The sequence below is a fragment of the Gossypium arboreum genome, chromosome 9 (assembly GCF_025698485.1).
Source record: "Gossypium arboreum isolate Shixiya-1 chromosome 9, ASM2569848v2, whole genome shotgun sequence".
Lineage (NCBI taxonomy): Eukaryota > Viridiplantae > Streptophyta > Magnoliopsida > Malvales > Malvaceae > Gossypium > Gossypium arboreum.
Genome location: NC_069078.1, coordinates 627298 through 646308, shown reverse-complemented (window position 1 = coordinate 646308; position 19011 = coordinate 627298). Strand labels below are relative to the sequence as shown.

Sequence of the window (19011 nt, the reverse complement as noted above, 5' to 3'; positions counted from 1 at the left end):
GATTCATCCCTATAGACAACATACTATGAGGAAAACTTGGAACCAAAAGCTTGCTTCCAAGTTTTTTGGTTCTTTTTCTGTGGAAACTAAAGTAGGGAAGGTGCCCTAGAGGTTAACCTCACCTTTGAGATCATGTATTCACACCATTTTCCATGTTAGCCAACTTAAGAAACATGTGGGCAACTCGATGGTGCAATCTGACCTACTTATTATCGGTATGAATGATGCCATGGTCAATAAGCTAGCTCGGATTCTCAATTGGCGAATGATGAAAAAAAGAAACATGGTAGTCATTAAAGTCTTATTCAAATGGATAAACGCCTTTCCAGAAGATGCTACCTGGAAGAACTTGCTAGAGTTGCGGAAGAAACTTCTATCTTCTCATCCTTGAGGACAAGATGTTGGAAGGGAAGGAGAATTGTTACATAAACTAAAATTTACTTAATAATCAATTAGTAATGAGTTAGTAAAATGGAGAGTTTTAGGGAATTAGTGAAACAATGAGTTTAAAAGAAAAATGAAATGAGACATTTTTGTTGGGAGTTAAAGGTTAGTGATACGGTGCGTATCACTTAGCTGAGTAACAACCATTGGTAACAATCAGGTAGTCCATTGTAACTACTATTTCTGATTGGCTTTTAAAAACAATTGGAAAAGACTTTGTTTCTCAAGTAACAACCCAGCCAAAATTCAATTTTCTTTTTCTCTTTTCTCTTTGTCTCTCATTTTCTCTTTTTCGTCTACTGTGCATTTCTAGTGTTGTATCACAAACGCAAAAAAATGTTGTGTTCATGTTCTTGATCTAAAAGTATCTTCAAAGATTTCATTTTTCCTGATTTTTTGGATTTTTTGTATTTCCATTTTGTGTTGTTTTTTTTTTGTTTTTTTAGTATTTTTATTAATATTTCGAGAATAAAATAAAAATAAATAATATAATGGATGGCAATTACACCATTTAACGCTCTTTGACTCTTTATTCCCAATGTACGACAATTACATCCTTAAGATTTTCAAACCCTAACTTGACATCTCATAAAGATGTGTGCCTTTTGAGCCTCAAAACAATTGTACTTAAACTTGACTCGATTTGAAGCTTAAGCAAATAGATTCAGGCTTAACCTAATTGGGACCAATTCAAATAAAATGAGTTTTAATAAAACATTTATTTAAAACCAAACATAAAATAGTTTTTACTCCAAAATTATTTAAAAATAAAACCATTATTTACAACATAAAAATGATTTTATTTATAAAAAATTTCTCCAAAAACCACATGTGGATATCAAAGCTCATCATGCCAGATTTTTCTAGAATTTAATTAAAATTAAACTTAAAATTACTTCAAAAATAAATTTAAAGTTAATTTAAATTCAATCCCGTTTTAATTATGAAATTCAAATTTAAGCCCAAAACTTATAAGGTCTATTCGATTAAGTTCTTGTCTCAAAAATCCTAAGTTTGATTATAATTTTAAAGCTAATTTTGCTTAACCTTAATAAAAATTTTGCTTAACCTCTCATGAATTTGAGAAGTACAATTGAAAATAAATAATCACATGTAGAAGGTAAATATAAAATGATTAAGTTTTCACAACTACAAAATAACACTTAAAAGAATGAATGGGAATTGAATCGACAGGTGATTATAAATGAAAATAATAATAACAAGGTGAAATGTTTGGATTTTTGTTCTTAATCATTGTAAGCTTGTTTCTTATCTTCATTTAAGCGTCCTTAGATCATATTTATATCCTCTCATTTATTTTTGGATGTTTAGAGTCATTGAAAGGAGTTTCTAACCGTTTAGAGTCATTGAGAGCATTAAATTCTCGCATTTAATGCAATTTATATGTCTAAGTCTTGAGACATCGAGACAAAAGTATGACCGCTGGAGCAAAGTGTCTCGAGGCAACAAGACTAATGTCTCGAGACATCATGGACATGTCTTGAGAGTTAGAGGATATTGTCTCAAGACATTTCACCCCTGAAGCAAAACTTTAGCTTCGATGTTTTATTTCTCGAGACAAGCAGGCCTATGTCTTGAGACATGATTGGTTGTTTCAAGAATTGTTTGAGACTTTTCTTTCTTGAAGCAAAGTTTACATTTGAAGTTTCATGTCTCGAGACACATGGTCCTATGTCTTGAGATATTGTTGGAAAAAGGGCAATTTTTAGGCTTAGAAACAATTTTAAAAGACTTGGGGCACTCAAAAACTTTTGTAAAATGAACAAGTTATTCAAAAAAATTGTTTTTGAGTTGGCAACACTTGAAAGTAAATTTAGATGCGATCAAGTTAATTTTTTCCAAATTTAATTAAGAGAAATTAGAATTTATTTTGTTATATCAGAACATTTGAATATCAGAATTGATAACCTATAACCATATAACTAAATTGACATTTGAAATATTTGATGTGTGCACTACAACTGCCCATATAAGCACTTGCACAAGATCCAAAACATTAGGCCCTTATTTGAACATTTAGCCTAAATAAAATATTGCTTTTAATTTAATTGAATGGAATAAGTGTAACAATAATTTGATTGGGTTGTAGGGAAAAAATATGTAAAATAATATTATGGAATGAACAACATTTCACTATTACATGATAACATTTCATTACATCTTTATTCTATTCTAACGAACCAAATATATCATAAGTTTTAGATTATTTGGATGGGAATAAACATCCAAGTAATGAATCATTGCTTGTAAGACTGGAAGTTTACTAATTTCTTTTAATGTTCTAGATTTCTTGTCACATACGTTGCATGTGAATACATGCGTTTATTGTTTTAGAATAAAAGAGAAAGAAACAAATAATATATTATATTTGTTGTAAATAAGATTCAAAATAAGGGTAAACATTTAGTACACTAGTAGTATACTTTTTTTATTTCACAAACAACCTTAAAAAATTAACATGTCTTTTTTTTACAATATTTTGCTGTACACCTATAGGATATTTGCCAATCCCCCGACCATTCTTCTGTAATCTAAAAACTCTACTTACAATGTACCCAATATTTTCTCTTAAAATAAATAATATTTTATAAATAAAAAATTAAAATCATAATTTAAGTAATCGTATAATATTGTTAAAAATAATACAATGATTAAAAGATGAACATATTTTGATCTTTGCAAAGCTTATATAAATATATTAGTTATCCGGATTATTTATTAAACTTTTTACCGAGTTGATATCACCCATCAACAAAGTTTCAACTCAATTACGTAATTATCAAAAATGATTTTATTTGCAAAGTTATATGATTTTGTGGGTGTTCTTGTCTTTTTATATTTTTATACATCAAAAAAAATATATATATATATATATATATCCATAATGAAATTTGAATTAAGGACACCATGCTAGAAGTGATAATGGGCCGAATGGGTCAAGCCTCAACAAAATGTTAGACCTATTTTCTAGGCGAAAACCTAACCTAAAAATGAGTCTAAAATTTATCCAAACCCAGCCCAAATTAAAATAACTAAGCCCAATCCAGCCCATATGAATTTTTTAGATTATTTTATTAAAATTTCAAATTTTAAAATGTAAAAAAAAAGTTTAGCGGTTGAAAGTCGGGAGAGGAATGGAACTAAGGTGGGTTTGGATGGGCGATTGGGTGCGGTGCGATGCAGTGCGTTTAACTTACTTTTTATCTTACACTATAGTATTTAATCTTACCGCCCTACTATTTTTACACTAACAACAATAAACGCACCACCCATCCAAAGCTACCCTAAAACAACGTTTTGTGCATAATCCAACTACTTTAACATTGCTAAACCCTGTAAGGGAATAGGCCTTTTTATTTTTGCAGGTCATTCAATAAATCTTTCTACCAAAGCAGCAAATTGCTATGCTACTCGGATGAATATAGTCATGTCTGACAAAGATATGTCTAATTTTTTTTTTTCATATATTAAGATTATATCCGTGGGTAAGTTAAATTTACAAATTTCAAAATAAGCACGAAATTATTTGAAAATTTTCATTTTAGAATATTGAATTATTCAAAAATTATTATTTAAGTCATTAGACTGTTAAAGTAATAATTCGACGATTAGTATAGTAGATCAATACTCATTGATAAGTAGAATATATCTTAAACCCAAGCTCATCTGACAATTAATATTGAAGATCGAAGAAGAAAGCTATTTGAATTTTAATTCGTAAATTCATAATGTTCAAAATTATTTCATGAAAAAAACTGAATTGTAAAAGAGAAATGAATGAAAGCTTGTAAAAATGGTACGAATAGAGAAAGCCATACAATAATGATTTTAACATTCTAGTGATTTAAATAAAAACTTTTAAATAATTCAATGACCATCTTCTAGTGCACGGAAAATTGCACAAAGAATACCAAAAGGAGTTATTCATGTTCAAGCAAGTTTCAACAATACCATTGTTACGGTTACAAATGTACAAGGTCGGGTAATCTCTTGGTCCTCCGCCGGCACTTGTGGATTTGAGGGTACAAGAAAGGGACTCCTTTTGCTGCTCAAACTGCAGCGGAGGATGCTATTCGAGCAGTAGTAGACCAAGGTATGCAACTAAAAACATAAACTTATTAATAGTCTAGTGGCCTTAGATGTAGTTTACCCTATCTGAATATGTTTCAAAAATTGATGCTTCAAAAAGTGAGGTGTCAAAGTAACATAAATAATGATGTGTGTGAGTAACATAGGCAAATAACCAATCCTAACACCTTTAATAGTGTTACATGTGCTTCTGAAAAGCAGGAACTCATCATTGAAACAGAGAAATGGGTAGCAAAGGATGCTTCATAAAAGTAAATGCTATGACAATGGAAATGCAAACCTTGAAAACAATTGCATTATGAAAATAGATTTTTATAAAGTTACAGATTGATCCATTATTACTTTCCAAATATTACAATGAAAAAAGAGGAGGAAGGCAATAGAACCTTTTTCGGGCCTTTGTTCTTAAATTTTTAGAAACTGCTTCTTCTAGAATCTCCTCTCTAATGGTTTGCTATGCTTTGATGTTGAAGCTGAATTCTTTCCGCAAAATCCACTCGACTTTGTTATGGTGGTACCACTGCGTTTCAAGAAGCCAATATGATGAGCAATCAATTCATATCAATCAATGGCTGTTCGATGTAAAATTGAATAATATACACCTAAAGATATTACCTATGATGACTTTGAACTGCTTTTTTCTTCATGGCTGCGAGATTTTTCACTTCCTGGCTGTTTAAAGATAGAAGAAAATAAACAATCAATTCCTTCAAATATCCACCTGGATGAAGTGGAGTCTTGATGCCAATTTTATTGTAGGTGTAGAGCCATTTTCTTATAAACTTAGGCCATTATACAAGTTCATAATCTTAGGACTGATTGTCAGTATTTACATGGTTTTTTAACTACAATAGAGCAAATTTCGGTAAAAGTACCATGGAGACTCTACTTGAAGTCAAATTGCATTTTGCCTCTTCTACTAAAAAATGGGCAAATTAATTCCAATATTGTAAATCAAAGAACAAATTAGTCATTTCTATTAAAAATTGCATTAATTTGTATTGTTAAAAATTGATGTGACAGACAATATAACCAAACAGTGCCACGTGTACCTCATGTTATGTACAATGATCAATTTTTAACAATAGAAATGACTGAAATTTTTAATAGAAAGACTGGTTTGCTCTTTGATCTAATGTTCAAGGATTAATTTATCTATTTTTTAAATATAGGGGTAAAATGCAATTCGATTCCTTTACTAGCAAATTTCCTTTAAAGCAACCAAGCATATCGACTTTAAAATTTGAATTCTACAATAAGAAATTGTAGACTGCATTCAGTTGTCTCAAAAGCTATACCTTATTTATAAGGCACTCACCTATAAACTGGAAAAGGTAACAGTCTGAGGGAGAAAAAATTAGGAAAAACTTCAAGAATGACACTATCGCAATGATAAATAATAAATTCAAGGCATTTTAATGGATTCCAACTCCTATTTTAGCTGCTACGGTATTATTGCCACTCAAATTCTAAGAGGCTACGCAACATGCCCTTGTAAACTAAGGGTTCTTACTTTTACCAGTTTTTGGAGGAGCTAGCATGCTTTTCCTAATATTCAACAAATTTGCAGTGCTCTTTTTCCTTTTCTTCACAGTTTTTAATAGAGGAAGAAGAAGAAGATTACCTCTTCATAAGATCTATCTTCGCTTTCTTCAAAATGTTGCTCTTGACATTGGACATATTGTAACCAGGTCCACTTCCTAGATAACATTTTTACAAATAAAACCAACAGATCACACAAGACCCTTTTTATTAACAGCCACAAAGATCAAATTCGCATATTTTCCAATAGTAAACCAATAAATTAGATCAAACAAGCATTAGAGGAACAAAGAATGTTACCAGCAAAAAAGCTTCTTTTGCTTGAAGGTGGAACCTTTGTGCAAAGCTGAACCTGCCGACTTTGTTTTCCTAATCAAATTGAAATCAAGGTAAGAATTCTGACAACCAAAAAGCAGAGTGTGTTAGAAGTTGGAACACACAGATACACACATAGCAAGATCTTGCTTGCAACAAACTCATTCTATTAATGTATTGACATGAAAGGTTCTTTTAAATGCTCCACACATCTTTGTTTTAAATCCATGATCTTATTCATCAATTAAAGGCCACTTCTCACTATTACTTTAAGTATGTAGGCAAACAATTAAAGCCATGTCTCAGTGCAAGTTTGGGCCAATACAGGTTCTTGTGAACAGTATTCAAGAAATAGTTCCAATTTTCAGCACTTTCTGAAGAAAGTTGCCTTTATTTTTTTGCAAAGCTTGGGGACTATTGCACAAGTTATGACCACTAAATGCATATCAAACCAGTAATACAAGAGTCTAAGAGATAGAAGCACACATGTAACAAGATCAAGCTACTTGTCAAAACAATGGGTTATATTGTTATTAAGAATTCAAAAAACAAGCCGATTGAGTCTTAGCTCGATTGGCATCGGCATTGTTGCCAGTGCAGGATGACGCGGGTTTAAGTGCGTTGAAGCGGTTGGGGAGGGGCTATGGTTAGTTCTAGTATTGTATCAAAAAGAGTAGATATGATAAGAACCTATAATGAGATTAATGTTCAAAAAAAAAGAAGAAGAAGAAATAATCAAAGAACAAGGAGCATACGAGCATCTTCTTTCTTGTATAATTGTTTAAGCCGGTCAATTGCTTTGTTCTCGGCCTCCTGAACATCCTTCAATTTTGCCTAATACAACAAATCATTGAACTTTAGTGGGGAAGTTGGTATTATAACAGTGCTGATATTTAATTAAAGGCATATTGCTGGTTCCTACGCATTTCACCAACAGCCTAGCTATTAAGTAAGTTAAAAGATTACCTCATACAACTGTCTCCATCTAAACGATACTTTCTTTAGCTTCATCCTCTCAATTACTATTTTCATACTCTCGCGGCCAAACTGCAGCTCATAGAAATTCTTCCATAGTTTATCAGTTACTGAACTAAGATCCCTTCCCTACATCAATTAATCAGTCCCAATTAAATATATATAGAAATTGAAGGAAAAACATCTAATTGCGGCATAAACAATGCAAGTCAACTCACCTTTGTACTCGTTTCCACATGCAATAATTGATCAACTGTACAATGCGGTAGAATACGTTCAAGAAGATGTGAATCTGTCTCACCAACATCTCCAAGGTACCTTACATTATCTATCACTGTTCTAACACAAAGGTCCACCAGTGAAGGAGTTTTTCTCATTTCGCTTTTATTTGCTATGTTTCTCGATCTCTTCTCCACATACATATTGCTCTAGGAGAAAAAAATGCAATTAAGATAATTTATTTTGTTATGCCATAGCTCTATCTCTAGGTAAAAAAGACCTCTCCACTCCTCTCAATTTCGAAATTGAGCAAATTAGTCCATCCCAACGAAATCAAAGCAATTTAATCCGTCAATTTTGAAAGTGAGCAACTAAGTATAATTAATCACACCAATGTTTTCCATCAATTGTACATGGTTTTGATTGATATAATAACAAATTTGCTCAATTTTGAAATTGAAAAGGACAAGAGAGGTCTTTTTACCTCTATCTCTATTTCTCACTTTTTTACAAATGGTCAGTCTTGGATTTGCAGATAAAATTCAGTAAATTAAAATTATGATCAGATTAGATGTATAAAAAGAATTCAACTAATAACTTATTTATATCATCCAACAGTAATTAAATCTACAATTCTCCAAAACTTTTCGGATTCTAGCTTTCAACAATCAAAGAAATTTTTCCGTATTTTCATTATAAAAAATAAAATTATTGTAAGATAATAAATAATCAACCTAAACAAAATCGAAAAGATAAACAGATGTATATCATCATATCAGAAACATTAAGAAAAATAATAAAAAAAAGATCGGAGTCATTGGATTTGAAACTAAGCTGAAGAGAGCTTACCGATTATTGATTTGCGAGAAGGAGCGAAGGGATTCGATGAAATTGGAGACGGGGAAAACCAGATCGATCAACGATTGCTGACGATAATCACAATTCTTTGGGCAATACGAAAAATTTCCGGTTCATGTGCTAACATGCGCCGACTCGAAGATGATGACGAGTCATGCTATTCTTTGCAGACTCTTGTATTTATCTTGAGGGATTATCCGGGATAAATCCGAGTCGGCTCTTAATAAAATTTTAGGTTGGTTTAATTGGTTTGGGTTTATCTCAACTTTAAAATTAAGTTAAAATTTTATCTAAATTCAACTCAAATAAAAATATTAAAACTTAAGTTTAAATCAATTCACTAGTGTTAAAATTTTTATATAAAATTTTTTAAATTTATATTTTTACTCAAATTTTTTTATTTTTTAAACAAGTTATTGAACCAGACCGATGACCCGACCGTCTAACTATATTAACTTTGCTAACTTGCGCCAGGGTGCATGATTTGCCAGTTTTTGTTTTTTATTACAATAAATTTTGGATATAATGATAAAACAAATTGTATTTTAAGGAAAACTGAGTTCTAAAGTTAGATTATAAATTAAAATAAATGTCTAAATTTTATTTTATTTTATTTTATGTGAACCCAAAATTGAACAAAAATATATGTATTTTATTTACGAATCGATTTGAGTGCTTAAAGAGAATATTCTCTAAAGAAAGAAAATGTCAAGCTTTTATATAAATTTCAACCCTAATATAATTTCCTTTATAAAATTAGATAATATATATTATAAGGTCTAAGACTTAAAATTGACGTGAATAACTTACTTAATTGATGGTATTTATTATTTTTAAAAAATTAAATAAATAAAATTTAAAATCTTAAGTAGAATTTAAATGGGTTAAATAAATTTTGAAATTTTGCATAAATTTTTATGGAAGAAAATAAAAAAAATTATTATAAAGAATTTGTCTCATCTGCTTGTTAAGATTTTGCCTGTTATAGAGTGGTAGATGTTATACGCTTATATATAGAGATAATTGTTGTAAGCCTACAATAGAATTTATATCGTGAATTTCTATCAAATAAAAAAATTGAGAATTATGTTAAAAAAAAGAAATAAAGTGAGAATCAAATCAACAAAATTAAAAGGCGATATTAGGCATTTATATTATTGTTTTTATGAATATTTTATTTTACATTGTTTCACATGATTAATTATAAAGTTCATAAATCTAACAAGTACAATTAATCAATATGAGTTATCAAATTAAATTAATTAATTTATCACGAGTTATTAAATTCAAGTAATCAATTTATAAGTTTATGATGCTCAATTCATAGTAGGAATTTTAATTAGGGAACTTAATAGTTTATTGAATTTATATCTTTAATATCTCTTATTGAAGATTATTTTCATTTAATAAAATATGATTAATAGAATTTTTCATGTGAAAATTAACTATTTTAATTAAGATCATTTTTATTATAAGGTTGTTTATATGAAATAGCTATAATTTCACTTAAATTTTAAAATTATAGAAAAATAATTTAATAAAGAATGTACATCATAACTATGGATATTGTTGTTATAAGTTAAAAAACTGTTAATAGAGGGTTAAAATAAAATATAAGAAATCAGTTCTTCTAGAAACTCGGTTGTTATAGTAAAATGTTATTATAGTGGGTGGTTGTTATAGAGAAAACTGACTGTGTATATATATTATTTTTCAGTTATGTTATTTTAACTTATCACTTATAATATTTATATATTATTTAATTTTTTAAAAAATAATCAATTAATTATCAATTGAGTTATAGCTTGATTGGCATGTGTATTGTTGCCAATATAGGAGGATGTGAGTTCAAGTGCGCTAAAGTGCATTATCCTTTTATGGGTTGGGAGGAATTATGGATAGTTCTGAGCATTGTGTCAAAAAAAGCATATATTGTAACAACCCGATTTTGGGTCTAGTCGGAACAGTGGTTTTGGGACCACAAATTCGATGTAGAAAAATTTATTTTTATGGTCTACAGTTTTATGGAATGATTTCGTGAAAATTTCATTCAAAAAATTTGATGTTTGAGCACTCAATTTAGTCAAAAAGACTAAATTGTAATAAGTGCAAAATGTGTGTTCTAGAAGCTAGAGGTGTCTAATTGGTATGAAATTTTAAATTGGAGGCCCTTAAATAGTAATTAGACCATTGATTAAATTGGTGGACAAAATGGATATGGTTAGGTATGTTTCCAAAGTTTTTTATTAAGGGTATTTTAGTAATTTGGTAATTAAATGAATTAAAAAGCCAAATTAAAAGCCAATTTTTGCTCACCTTCTACCCCATGGCTGAATGTACTAAGAAGAAACCACGTCTAGGGTTTTTCAAGCTTCTAAGCTCGATTACAAGTCCGTTCTAGCCCTGTTTTTAATGATTTTTATGTTTTTGAAATCATTGTAACATGGATATTTGTGTATTTTGATGTCTAATGGTAGAAAATGTATGTTTGGTGTATGATAAACGACTTTTGCTAAGTGATTTTCGATGAAAATGCCTAAAAAGGACTTATTTGTAAAAAGTTATAAAGTTGGTGTTAAAATGCAAATAAAATAAAAATATGGACTGCTATAAGCATGTATAAGGTTCGACTAGGCATGGGTATTGAAGAAATTGAGTACATTTCATTTTACGAGCCTAGGGATTAAAATGTAAAAATGTCAAACTTTAGGGGCAAAAATGTAATTTTTGCCACAATGTGATTTTGGGCTGATTTGAATAGTATAATGATTAAATAAGTTAAATGTGATATTATAGATCGAGAAAAACAAGGTTCAAAATTAGACCAGGGAAAAACGAGTATTTAACGATTAGGTCCTTTTCGCCATTTTTATGTCGAGGTAAGTTCGTATGTTTAATAAGAATTAAATTATATATGTATAAAATGCTTAATTGATATAATTGTGGTAAATTCTATATTATTGAAATGAAATGTGAATGCTATTGAGTACGATACTACGGAAACGACCGATAGAGATTCAATACAGCGAAAGTCCCGATTGAACCTTAGGAATAGATAGGATACAAATGTCATGACATTAGGGTTACTGAGATTACGTGTAAGACCATATCTGAGATATGACATCGATATGAGACTTCGTGTAAGACCATAACTGGGCTATTGGCATCGATACGAGATTACATGTAAGATCATATCTGAGATATGACATTGGTACGGTACTGTGTGTATGAGATTCCTGAGTATCCTTTAGTATTCCAAGTGGTTCAACGGGTAATTTAACGAGTATGTCAAAGATGAGAAAGAGCATGTAAGTATTACGAAAGTGTACAGGTATGTACATAAAGTTTTTAAGCATTGACTTCATCATATTGGAAGTTCATGGTTTCCATGAGAATGTTTTTGTGAAAGCCTTGTGAATTAATGGTCTATACTTGTGATGTAAGAAATACATGGTAAATTTCGATCGACAATCGTGTAATTGGCTTTCGGACTAAATTTTGTTATGATATAGCATGTTTTATTCACACAAATTGTGATTTATTGGATGTGAGAAAAAGGAAAGATTGGCATAATTGCCTATTAAAATGATTATGGGGAGATATGAGCTTTAAACAATTAAAAGATGTAAAAATATATGCTTGAAATGTGAATACTCATAATTAATGTGCATGTTTATTTTGAGGTTTGAAATTAAGTGTTTAGTTCTCTGAGTACAATAACCTATACAAGTTTTTCATTATATAGAATATTCTAAGACTTGCTAACATAAGATGATCTATATCAATCCCTATTAAACAACAATAAAATATGTTGAATACAATAAAATAATAAGTACAAGGTAAAGATTGACTCTTGATAGCCAAGCAATTAGTGTTTCGACTCAATCCAATATTTATGATCTAAAGGATTAAATAGGGTGATTCGATTCGATCCAATCTCTAAAAAATAATTTCCCAAGTGATATGATCTTCATTGATAGACTAGATACCATCCATATATTCAACACAACTCATAAATATAGTTTAATAAATTGTCAATATCTCAAACATGAAAACGATCTCAAACACCTCTAGTGGTAAGGGAGTCAACACTTCATTGGCACCCAAACACCATTTCCATATTTTTAACATAAAAATATTAAAAATAATATTTTATTTAAAAATTAGTGTCATTAAAATTTAAGAGATATTTAAAAAATATATTTTATGTCAAATATATAATAACTAGTTTCTTATGCTGTGTTATGCATAGATTTGTTTTATATATCTATTAAAATAAGTTCATTTATTAATTTAAAATAATTCTTAAGATTTGTATTGTTTGATAAATAAAATGACTAAAATAAATTTATATAAATATGAATGCTTATTTTTAGTCTTCATAATAATTGTAAAAGTGGTATATAATTTTTTAAATACAATATTAATTTAACAAATAAATGTTTATGTATGTATTTATTTCAAATTTTTAATGTAATTTCATATAAATTAATATTAGTATATACCAAATATATTTATATTCATGTTAAAAATTATTGTTATCACATAAATATGCAACTATTGTAAAATTAAAAAAATGTAATTAAGAAAAACTATTTGATATACTGTTATTGAGTCAAACTCCATAAGTAGAATTAGGGATTAACAAGTGTCATATAAAGATGTAGTAAAATATTAAATTTTTTTTAAAATAGATACAATTTAATTTTTAATGCTACTTATGGAATAAAAAATATATTGTCAGGTACTAAATACCCACCATTTAATTAATATATAAACTAATATAGAAAAATAAAAGAATATATGTATCATCTATACTATTATTTAAGTCTCGATTGAGTTGATGTTACAAGTCAATTGGGTACCAACTGGGTTAGAAAAATTATAAAACGTCGTGTTGTAATTAAAACAAGTTGTATTAATCTTTTTGTTTTTGAGGTAAACTACACTAGCAATCACCCAAAAATTAATAAATTTCTTTTTTATCCCCTAACTATAAAAAGTTACAAAATAACAACTCAACTATTAATAAATTTCTTTTTATCGCTCAACTATAAAAATTACAAAATAATCACCCAATTGTTCAATTTTGTTTTTTTAATCACTAACTGACTAATAATGGCAGCTTTTAAAATTGACATAATAATAACTTTATCCTTCAACAGTTATAAATTATGTCAAATTAATCTTGATTCTAAAAAATAACCCTAAATATTTACACATTTTATAATTTAATCTCTCTTTGCTTTTCTTAAAAAAAAAAAAGAAGATTTTTCCAACATACGAATTCCAAAGGCATCTTCCATTTATACCGAATATCAGAAAAGGTGAAAGGTGTTACAATACAAATGTTTATATAAGATCAAATGTATGTTAGACAAATGTTGTGTTATTTACATTAAGTAGAAGTTTTGTTGTTGAATTTATTAATAAATGTAAATAGGATACTAAATAGTTCATACTGAAGTAGCACCTATATAGCATTCATATTGACATATATGCTCTAAGGGAATCGAATGAAGATAGCTTTTTAAACTAATCCAACAATTTCCGAATTTGTAATTTTGTTCTAAATTCACAAAATTCGTATGAACTATTTTATTTTAGTACGGATTTACAAAGTCCTTGCCAACAATTTAATAAGAGCAACAGATACTGAGAGTAAGCATCGAACATTAATGGCTACCTCCATTTATATCAATATAGTACATAAGTTTGTCTTCATATATGTGCATGAATGCTTCCACCACCAGTTTGATCTCAAAGTTTAGGAATAACAATACGTAAAAATCCATCTCTGCATCATTAGAATCAATGGAGCCATCAACATGAGTATAAACTGTTATTTCTGTGTGTTTTAGCTACCACATGAGTGCCAACCACCCCCCCCCCCCCCCAAAAAAAAACTGGTTTTAACTTTGTGCCACTTTATGTACCTCATTCCTTCCATTAGTCACTTTAAGTAGTGGTCGTTTGTATTTTAGTCATTTCAAACTTTTTTTTTTTGTTAATTTGGTTACTCCACCGTTAAATGGTAACGGAAAAATTAACGGTGCATTTTCACATATAGTTTTGAAGTGATCAAAACAGGAACGACTTTTATTTTAAATACCTAATGAATAGCTTACCCTAATTTTAGAGTTACTAACGTGAAAATGTACAATCAGCATTTGTTGCCACTTAACAGAGGAGTGACCCAATTTCTTTTCTTGGGTGACCAAATTAAAAAAAATCAAGGTAACTAAAATAAGAACTGACCCCTATTTAGAGACACTAAGAGTGTAGATTACCTAAGTTCTAACAGATGTGAAGATGCTATAACTCAGGAAGAAATGTTACTTTTTGTTTGATGAAATACGTGTTAAGATGACACATTCAAAAGCAAAAGCAAAAACTCAGAGAAGAAAACAAGATACATATGCTTAGAACTTACAGAAACTCAGCTGAGACACTGTCCCTGTTTACATTAGCGGGAAGTGGCCACACAACCTGGTAAGGCCCTTGTGATATCTCCCTTTTGTGATATGCAGAGATTGAGCCATCAAAGCAATCAGCAGCTAGTTTCCAACAATGGCTAGACCGTTTACCCCTCACCGTTAAACTGTTGGGAAACAAAATTCTTATCACATCAAATGTGAAGATCAATTGCGTTCTCTGCGGGTAATTGCAGTCACTTGCAACAAATATTAATCTTTGTACTGGAAATCAGATTGTATTTTGTCCCCTCTACTTAAAAAATTGACAAATTAATCCCTGTACATTAGAATAAAGAGCAAACTGATTCTTCTACTAAAAATTTCATCTATTTTTTACTGTTAAAAACTAGTCTCTATATGTCAGCACGAGATACACGTGACACATAAGGTGTAACTATCTAGCCATTTCATCAGCCACGTCAGTTTTTAATAGTAGAAATGAATGAAATTTACTCATTTTTTGAATAAAAAAGACAAAATACAATCTAACTTTTAATACAAGAACCTTCATGCAACTTTTACGGAAAAAATAATGATGGTAACATTGCGTTTTGACTGCTATTTATATCCTATTTATGACTCATCACATATATGAAATGGGAAGAGCTTAGAGTAAGAATAGATTAGCCTTACTTTTGGTCATCAACCTCCACTCTAATGTCACCAATGCTGACACCCGGAACTTCAACCATCATAATATAATTGTGTCCAGATTCTGCAACATCCATCTTAGGGGACCATTTAGTGCCTGCATGAAATATAAAAAAATTAGACATCGAATATTGGCAAGGAGATATGATGTTTCTCATTCTAAGAAAGGATGATGGTTGACTTTTCTTTATAACAATTTATAAGTCATTAGAAGTAAATCATGGTACTGCAATTTGCACCTACGTGCACTCCTTTTCAGATCGAATATTGCATCGCTAAGTATTCAACCACTCATTAGGTTATGAAATAATAAAAATACTATGGAAGCTCTTGTAGTAGGAGTCGGATTACATTTTGCCCCCTTTACTCAAAAAATGAGCAAATTAGTCCTAGAGAGCAAACTGATTCTTTTGTTAAAATTTCTATCCATTTCTACAAATAGATGAAATTTTTAACAGAAAAAGTACTTTTAGCGTTGTGAAATCCATCTAGCCTAGACAATTTGCTTATTTTTAGGAACTTGACATGTAAGAACTATATACTGAAATCAACAAGGTAAGACTAAATGCATAGAAACAAATACATCTTGTTCAGGAACTAAATTGACTTACCATTAGATTTGGACCAACATGTATTCTTCTTAGATTGCAATGGCATCTTTTCACTTGTATTTTTATTTGGTCTAGCAAACTTAGGAGGGTCAGGCGTGGATAATCTCCAATCTAGTCCCAGAGGTTCTAATTTTGCTAAATTTGACAAGTTTGAATCCATCATTGTAGGTCTAGAAAATAATGGTGCTTCAATAGCATTAGAACTCTCCAATGGAGTGGGAACGGATTTGGGAGGTGCAGAACACTGAGAAGCAGTTCTCTGGGGGCAAACCAACATAGAATGGTTGAGTGAGTTGCAGCTAAATTACAGAAGGAGCAATTTATTGCAAAGGTAAAGGTGAGTACCTCTGGTCTTGAAACTTGTCTCATGAAGTAAGCTTGATATGCTGAACCTTGACGTGCAAAGTACATTCTATTATCACATCTCCCACTACAGTTCTGTACCCAGCAAAATTCAATTAACTTTGTAACACCATTCAACAACAAGAAAGGAAAGAGATGCAAAATTAAACAGAAATCATACAAAAAAAAAAAAAAAACTTTTTCTATAGGAAAAGCATGAAGGTTTCTGTCTCAAATATTTCCAAGATGAAATAAATATGAATCAAGTCAACTCTAAATTCATCACAAGGTAGAGCCTTACAACCAAGTTTCATCTAAGAACCATGTTTAGTTCTTGTAAAAGAAGAAGTAACATATTAAACCCTACTCAGTATAGGAAAAGGAGTAAAAACATGCAGAGATGACAATAACTGGGAAATGAAAAAGAGTACCATGGGAAGAAGGTGAGCAACAGATAAAGTATCATCACAGGGTGAAAAATGGGATGCAATGTTGCTGATTCTGCGTCTTGCTGTTTCGCTTTCCATTTTCGTTTCTTGTTTTCAAAGATGGAGGTGATATGGCTTTGCAGTTTCTCTACAAATGATGACGATTTTTAAGCTGTGAGCAATCAAATATCTGAGTGAAAAAAGATATTTTGTTTTGGGTGATGGGACATTGTTCATTCAAATATCTAACAAATGAGATACAAATATCAGTCTCAGATATTTCTCATTCACAATAAAATCTAAATGAAATTCAACTTTCATTTTTTTATAATTTTATAATTTAATTCAATTTTATAAATTACTTATCAAATTAGTTTATTTTGATATATTATATAAAATTAATCTAATATTAAATAAATATATATACAATTTAATCAAAATTAAAGTTTTATATATAATTATATCAAGTTTAAATATGATATATAATATATAAAATCAACTTGTAAAAAGTGTTAAATAAAAAATAAAGTGAATATCAACATTTGTGTTTTATATTTTATAGGGTTGTAATAATATTTTGATACAAATGAGGATGTTGACAATTTTCCATTAAATAAATGAAATAAGTTTTCATTGGGCTTGAATGAAAAATTGCACTTTTCTTTAGCTGCTAAACCATGATTATGTAATATTTTTTGAATTAATTAAAAGAAATCTTTAGCCAACCAAGTTATCCCATTTCTCTCACTCTTTTTCCACTTTAAAAATGTGTCAGTGTCTTCAAATCTCCATTTATCAACAAAATTCAAGATTGTAGTGTTAGATGTTAGATGGATATTAAGCATTTTAGTTTTATTTTTGTTAGTTTGATAACCTAAAAACCACTTAATCTCATCATTGCATAATACCCACTGTAACAACCATCAATTCTAGTCACTATCCAATACTTTGAAATGGATTCAAGCTCCAAAAGATGCTTGAACTGCAAGTACAGAAAAAGAGTATGTGGAAGAAGGTTGGGATGGAAATCTGAAGCTATGAAGTGGGCTAATACATTTAGTGTCGGATTAATATTGCTTCTAAAATTTATTTCTGGGACAAAAAATATTTTTGAGATAAAAATACTGTTAGATAAAATGATTTTAAATTTTTCAAAAATACTTTTGAGACAAAAAAATATTTTCTAAAAATTTTTTAGTCAAAAGTGAAAGTAAAAAATTTTAACTTTTTGAGAAATAATACTAAACTAAGTCTTAGGCTAATATCCCCATCCAAAACGATGCTTCTTGCGGTTGGATGTGTCACGGTTTCATCAGATGAAGCTGAAAAAAAGGCTCGGGAGAAGGGATATTTGTTGATCATGTTTCGAGGCACGGCTACCAACCATGAATGGGTTGCCAATTTCATGAGCTCACTCACGTTTGCACGAGTCGACCCGCACAACCCGAGGCTCGAAGTGAAAGTTATGCACACATGAAGAAGCTGAAAGCAGGTTTGGGTTCGAACGTTGTCAACAACAACTCTTATCTGAGGCTTCCAGACTATTAAACAAGTATAAAGGTGAGGAATTGAGTATAACTTTGGCTAGTCATACTATGGGAAGTGCTTTGGCACTTCTTTTAGCTTATGATGTAGCTGAGCTTGGGTTGAATAGAACTGATAATTCAAATAATCATCAACACCAAATACCAGTCATTGTCTTCTCCTTTAGGGGACTTAGAGTTGGGAACTCGAGTTTTAAGCAAAAATGTGGGAAATTGGGAGTCAAAGTGTTGAGAATAGCGAATCTCAATTTGTATAAAATAGATATTTTAATTATTTAAGTTTATTTTGGGAAGAGAATAGGTGGCTTTTATGGTGAGCATTGGGCAATGACAAGGATTGGTGGTTCTTATGTTGTAAATAAACCAAAAAAAGTATTTTGAACTAATATAAAGTTTCTAATTTTAGTCAAAAGTAAAAAAAAAAAGTGTCATGTCAACAATCCATCTATGAATTAACATAGTTTTTAACGGTAGTGATCAATTAGAGCAATTATCT

General features: G+C 29.9%; 2 protein-coding genes across 2 annotated transcripts; both read right to left on the bottom strand.

Moving 5' to 3' along the window:
- Positions 1 to 4827: 4827 nt before the first annotated feature.
- Positions 4828 to 8675, bottom strand: LOC108454525 (uncharacterized). The gene is made up of 8 exons (XM_017753014.2): positions 8455 to 8675; positions 7605 to 7814; positions 7378 to 7515; positions 7167 to 7245; positions 6397 to 6465; positions 6179 to 6254; positions 5170 to 5226; positions 4828 to 5074 (listed from the first exon to the last, which is right to left on the bottom strand). Exons 2-8 carry the CDS (start codon positions 7806 to 7808, stop codon positions 4984 to 4986), a joined length of 714 nt encoding a protein of 237 aa, XP_017608503.1. The 5' UTR covers positions 7809 to 7814; positions 8455 to 8675; the 3' UTR covers positions 4828 to 4983.
- Positions 8676 to 13990: 5315 nt separating this feature from the next.
- LOC108456055 (uncharacterized) lies at positions 13991 to 17233 on the bottom strand. Its single transcript, XM_017754648.2, has 6 exons — positions 16975 to 17233; positions 16547 to 16639; positions 16202 to 16460; positions 15573 to 15687; positions 14897 to 15064; positions 13991 to 14260 (listed from the first exon to the last, which is right to left on the bottom strand). Exons 1-6 carry the CDS (start codon positions 17068 to 17070, stop codon positions 14224 to 14226), a joined length of 768 nt encoding a protein of 255 aa, XP_017610137.1. The 5' UTR covers positions 17071 to 17233; the 3' UTR covers positions 13991 to 14223.
- Between the last annotated feature and the right edge of the window lie 1778 nt (positions 17234 to 19011).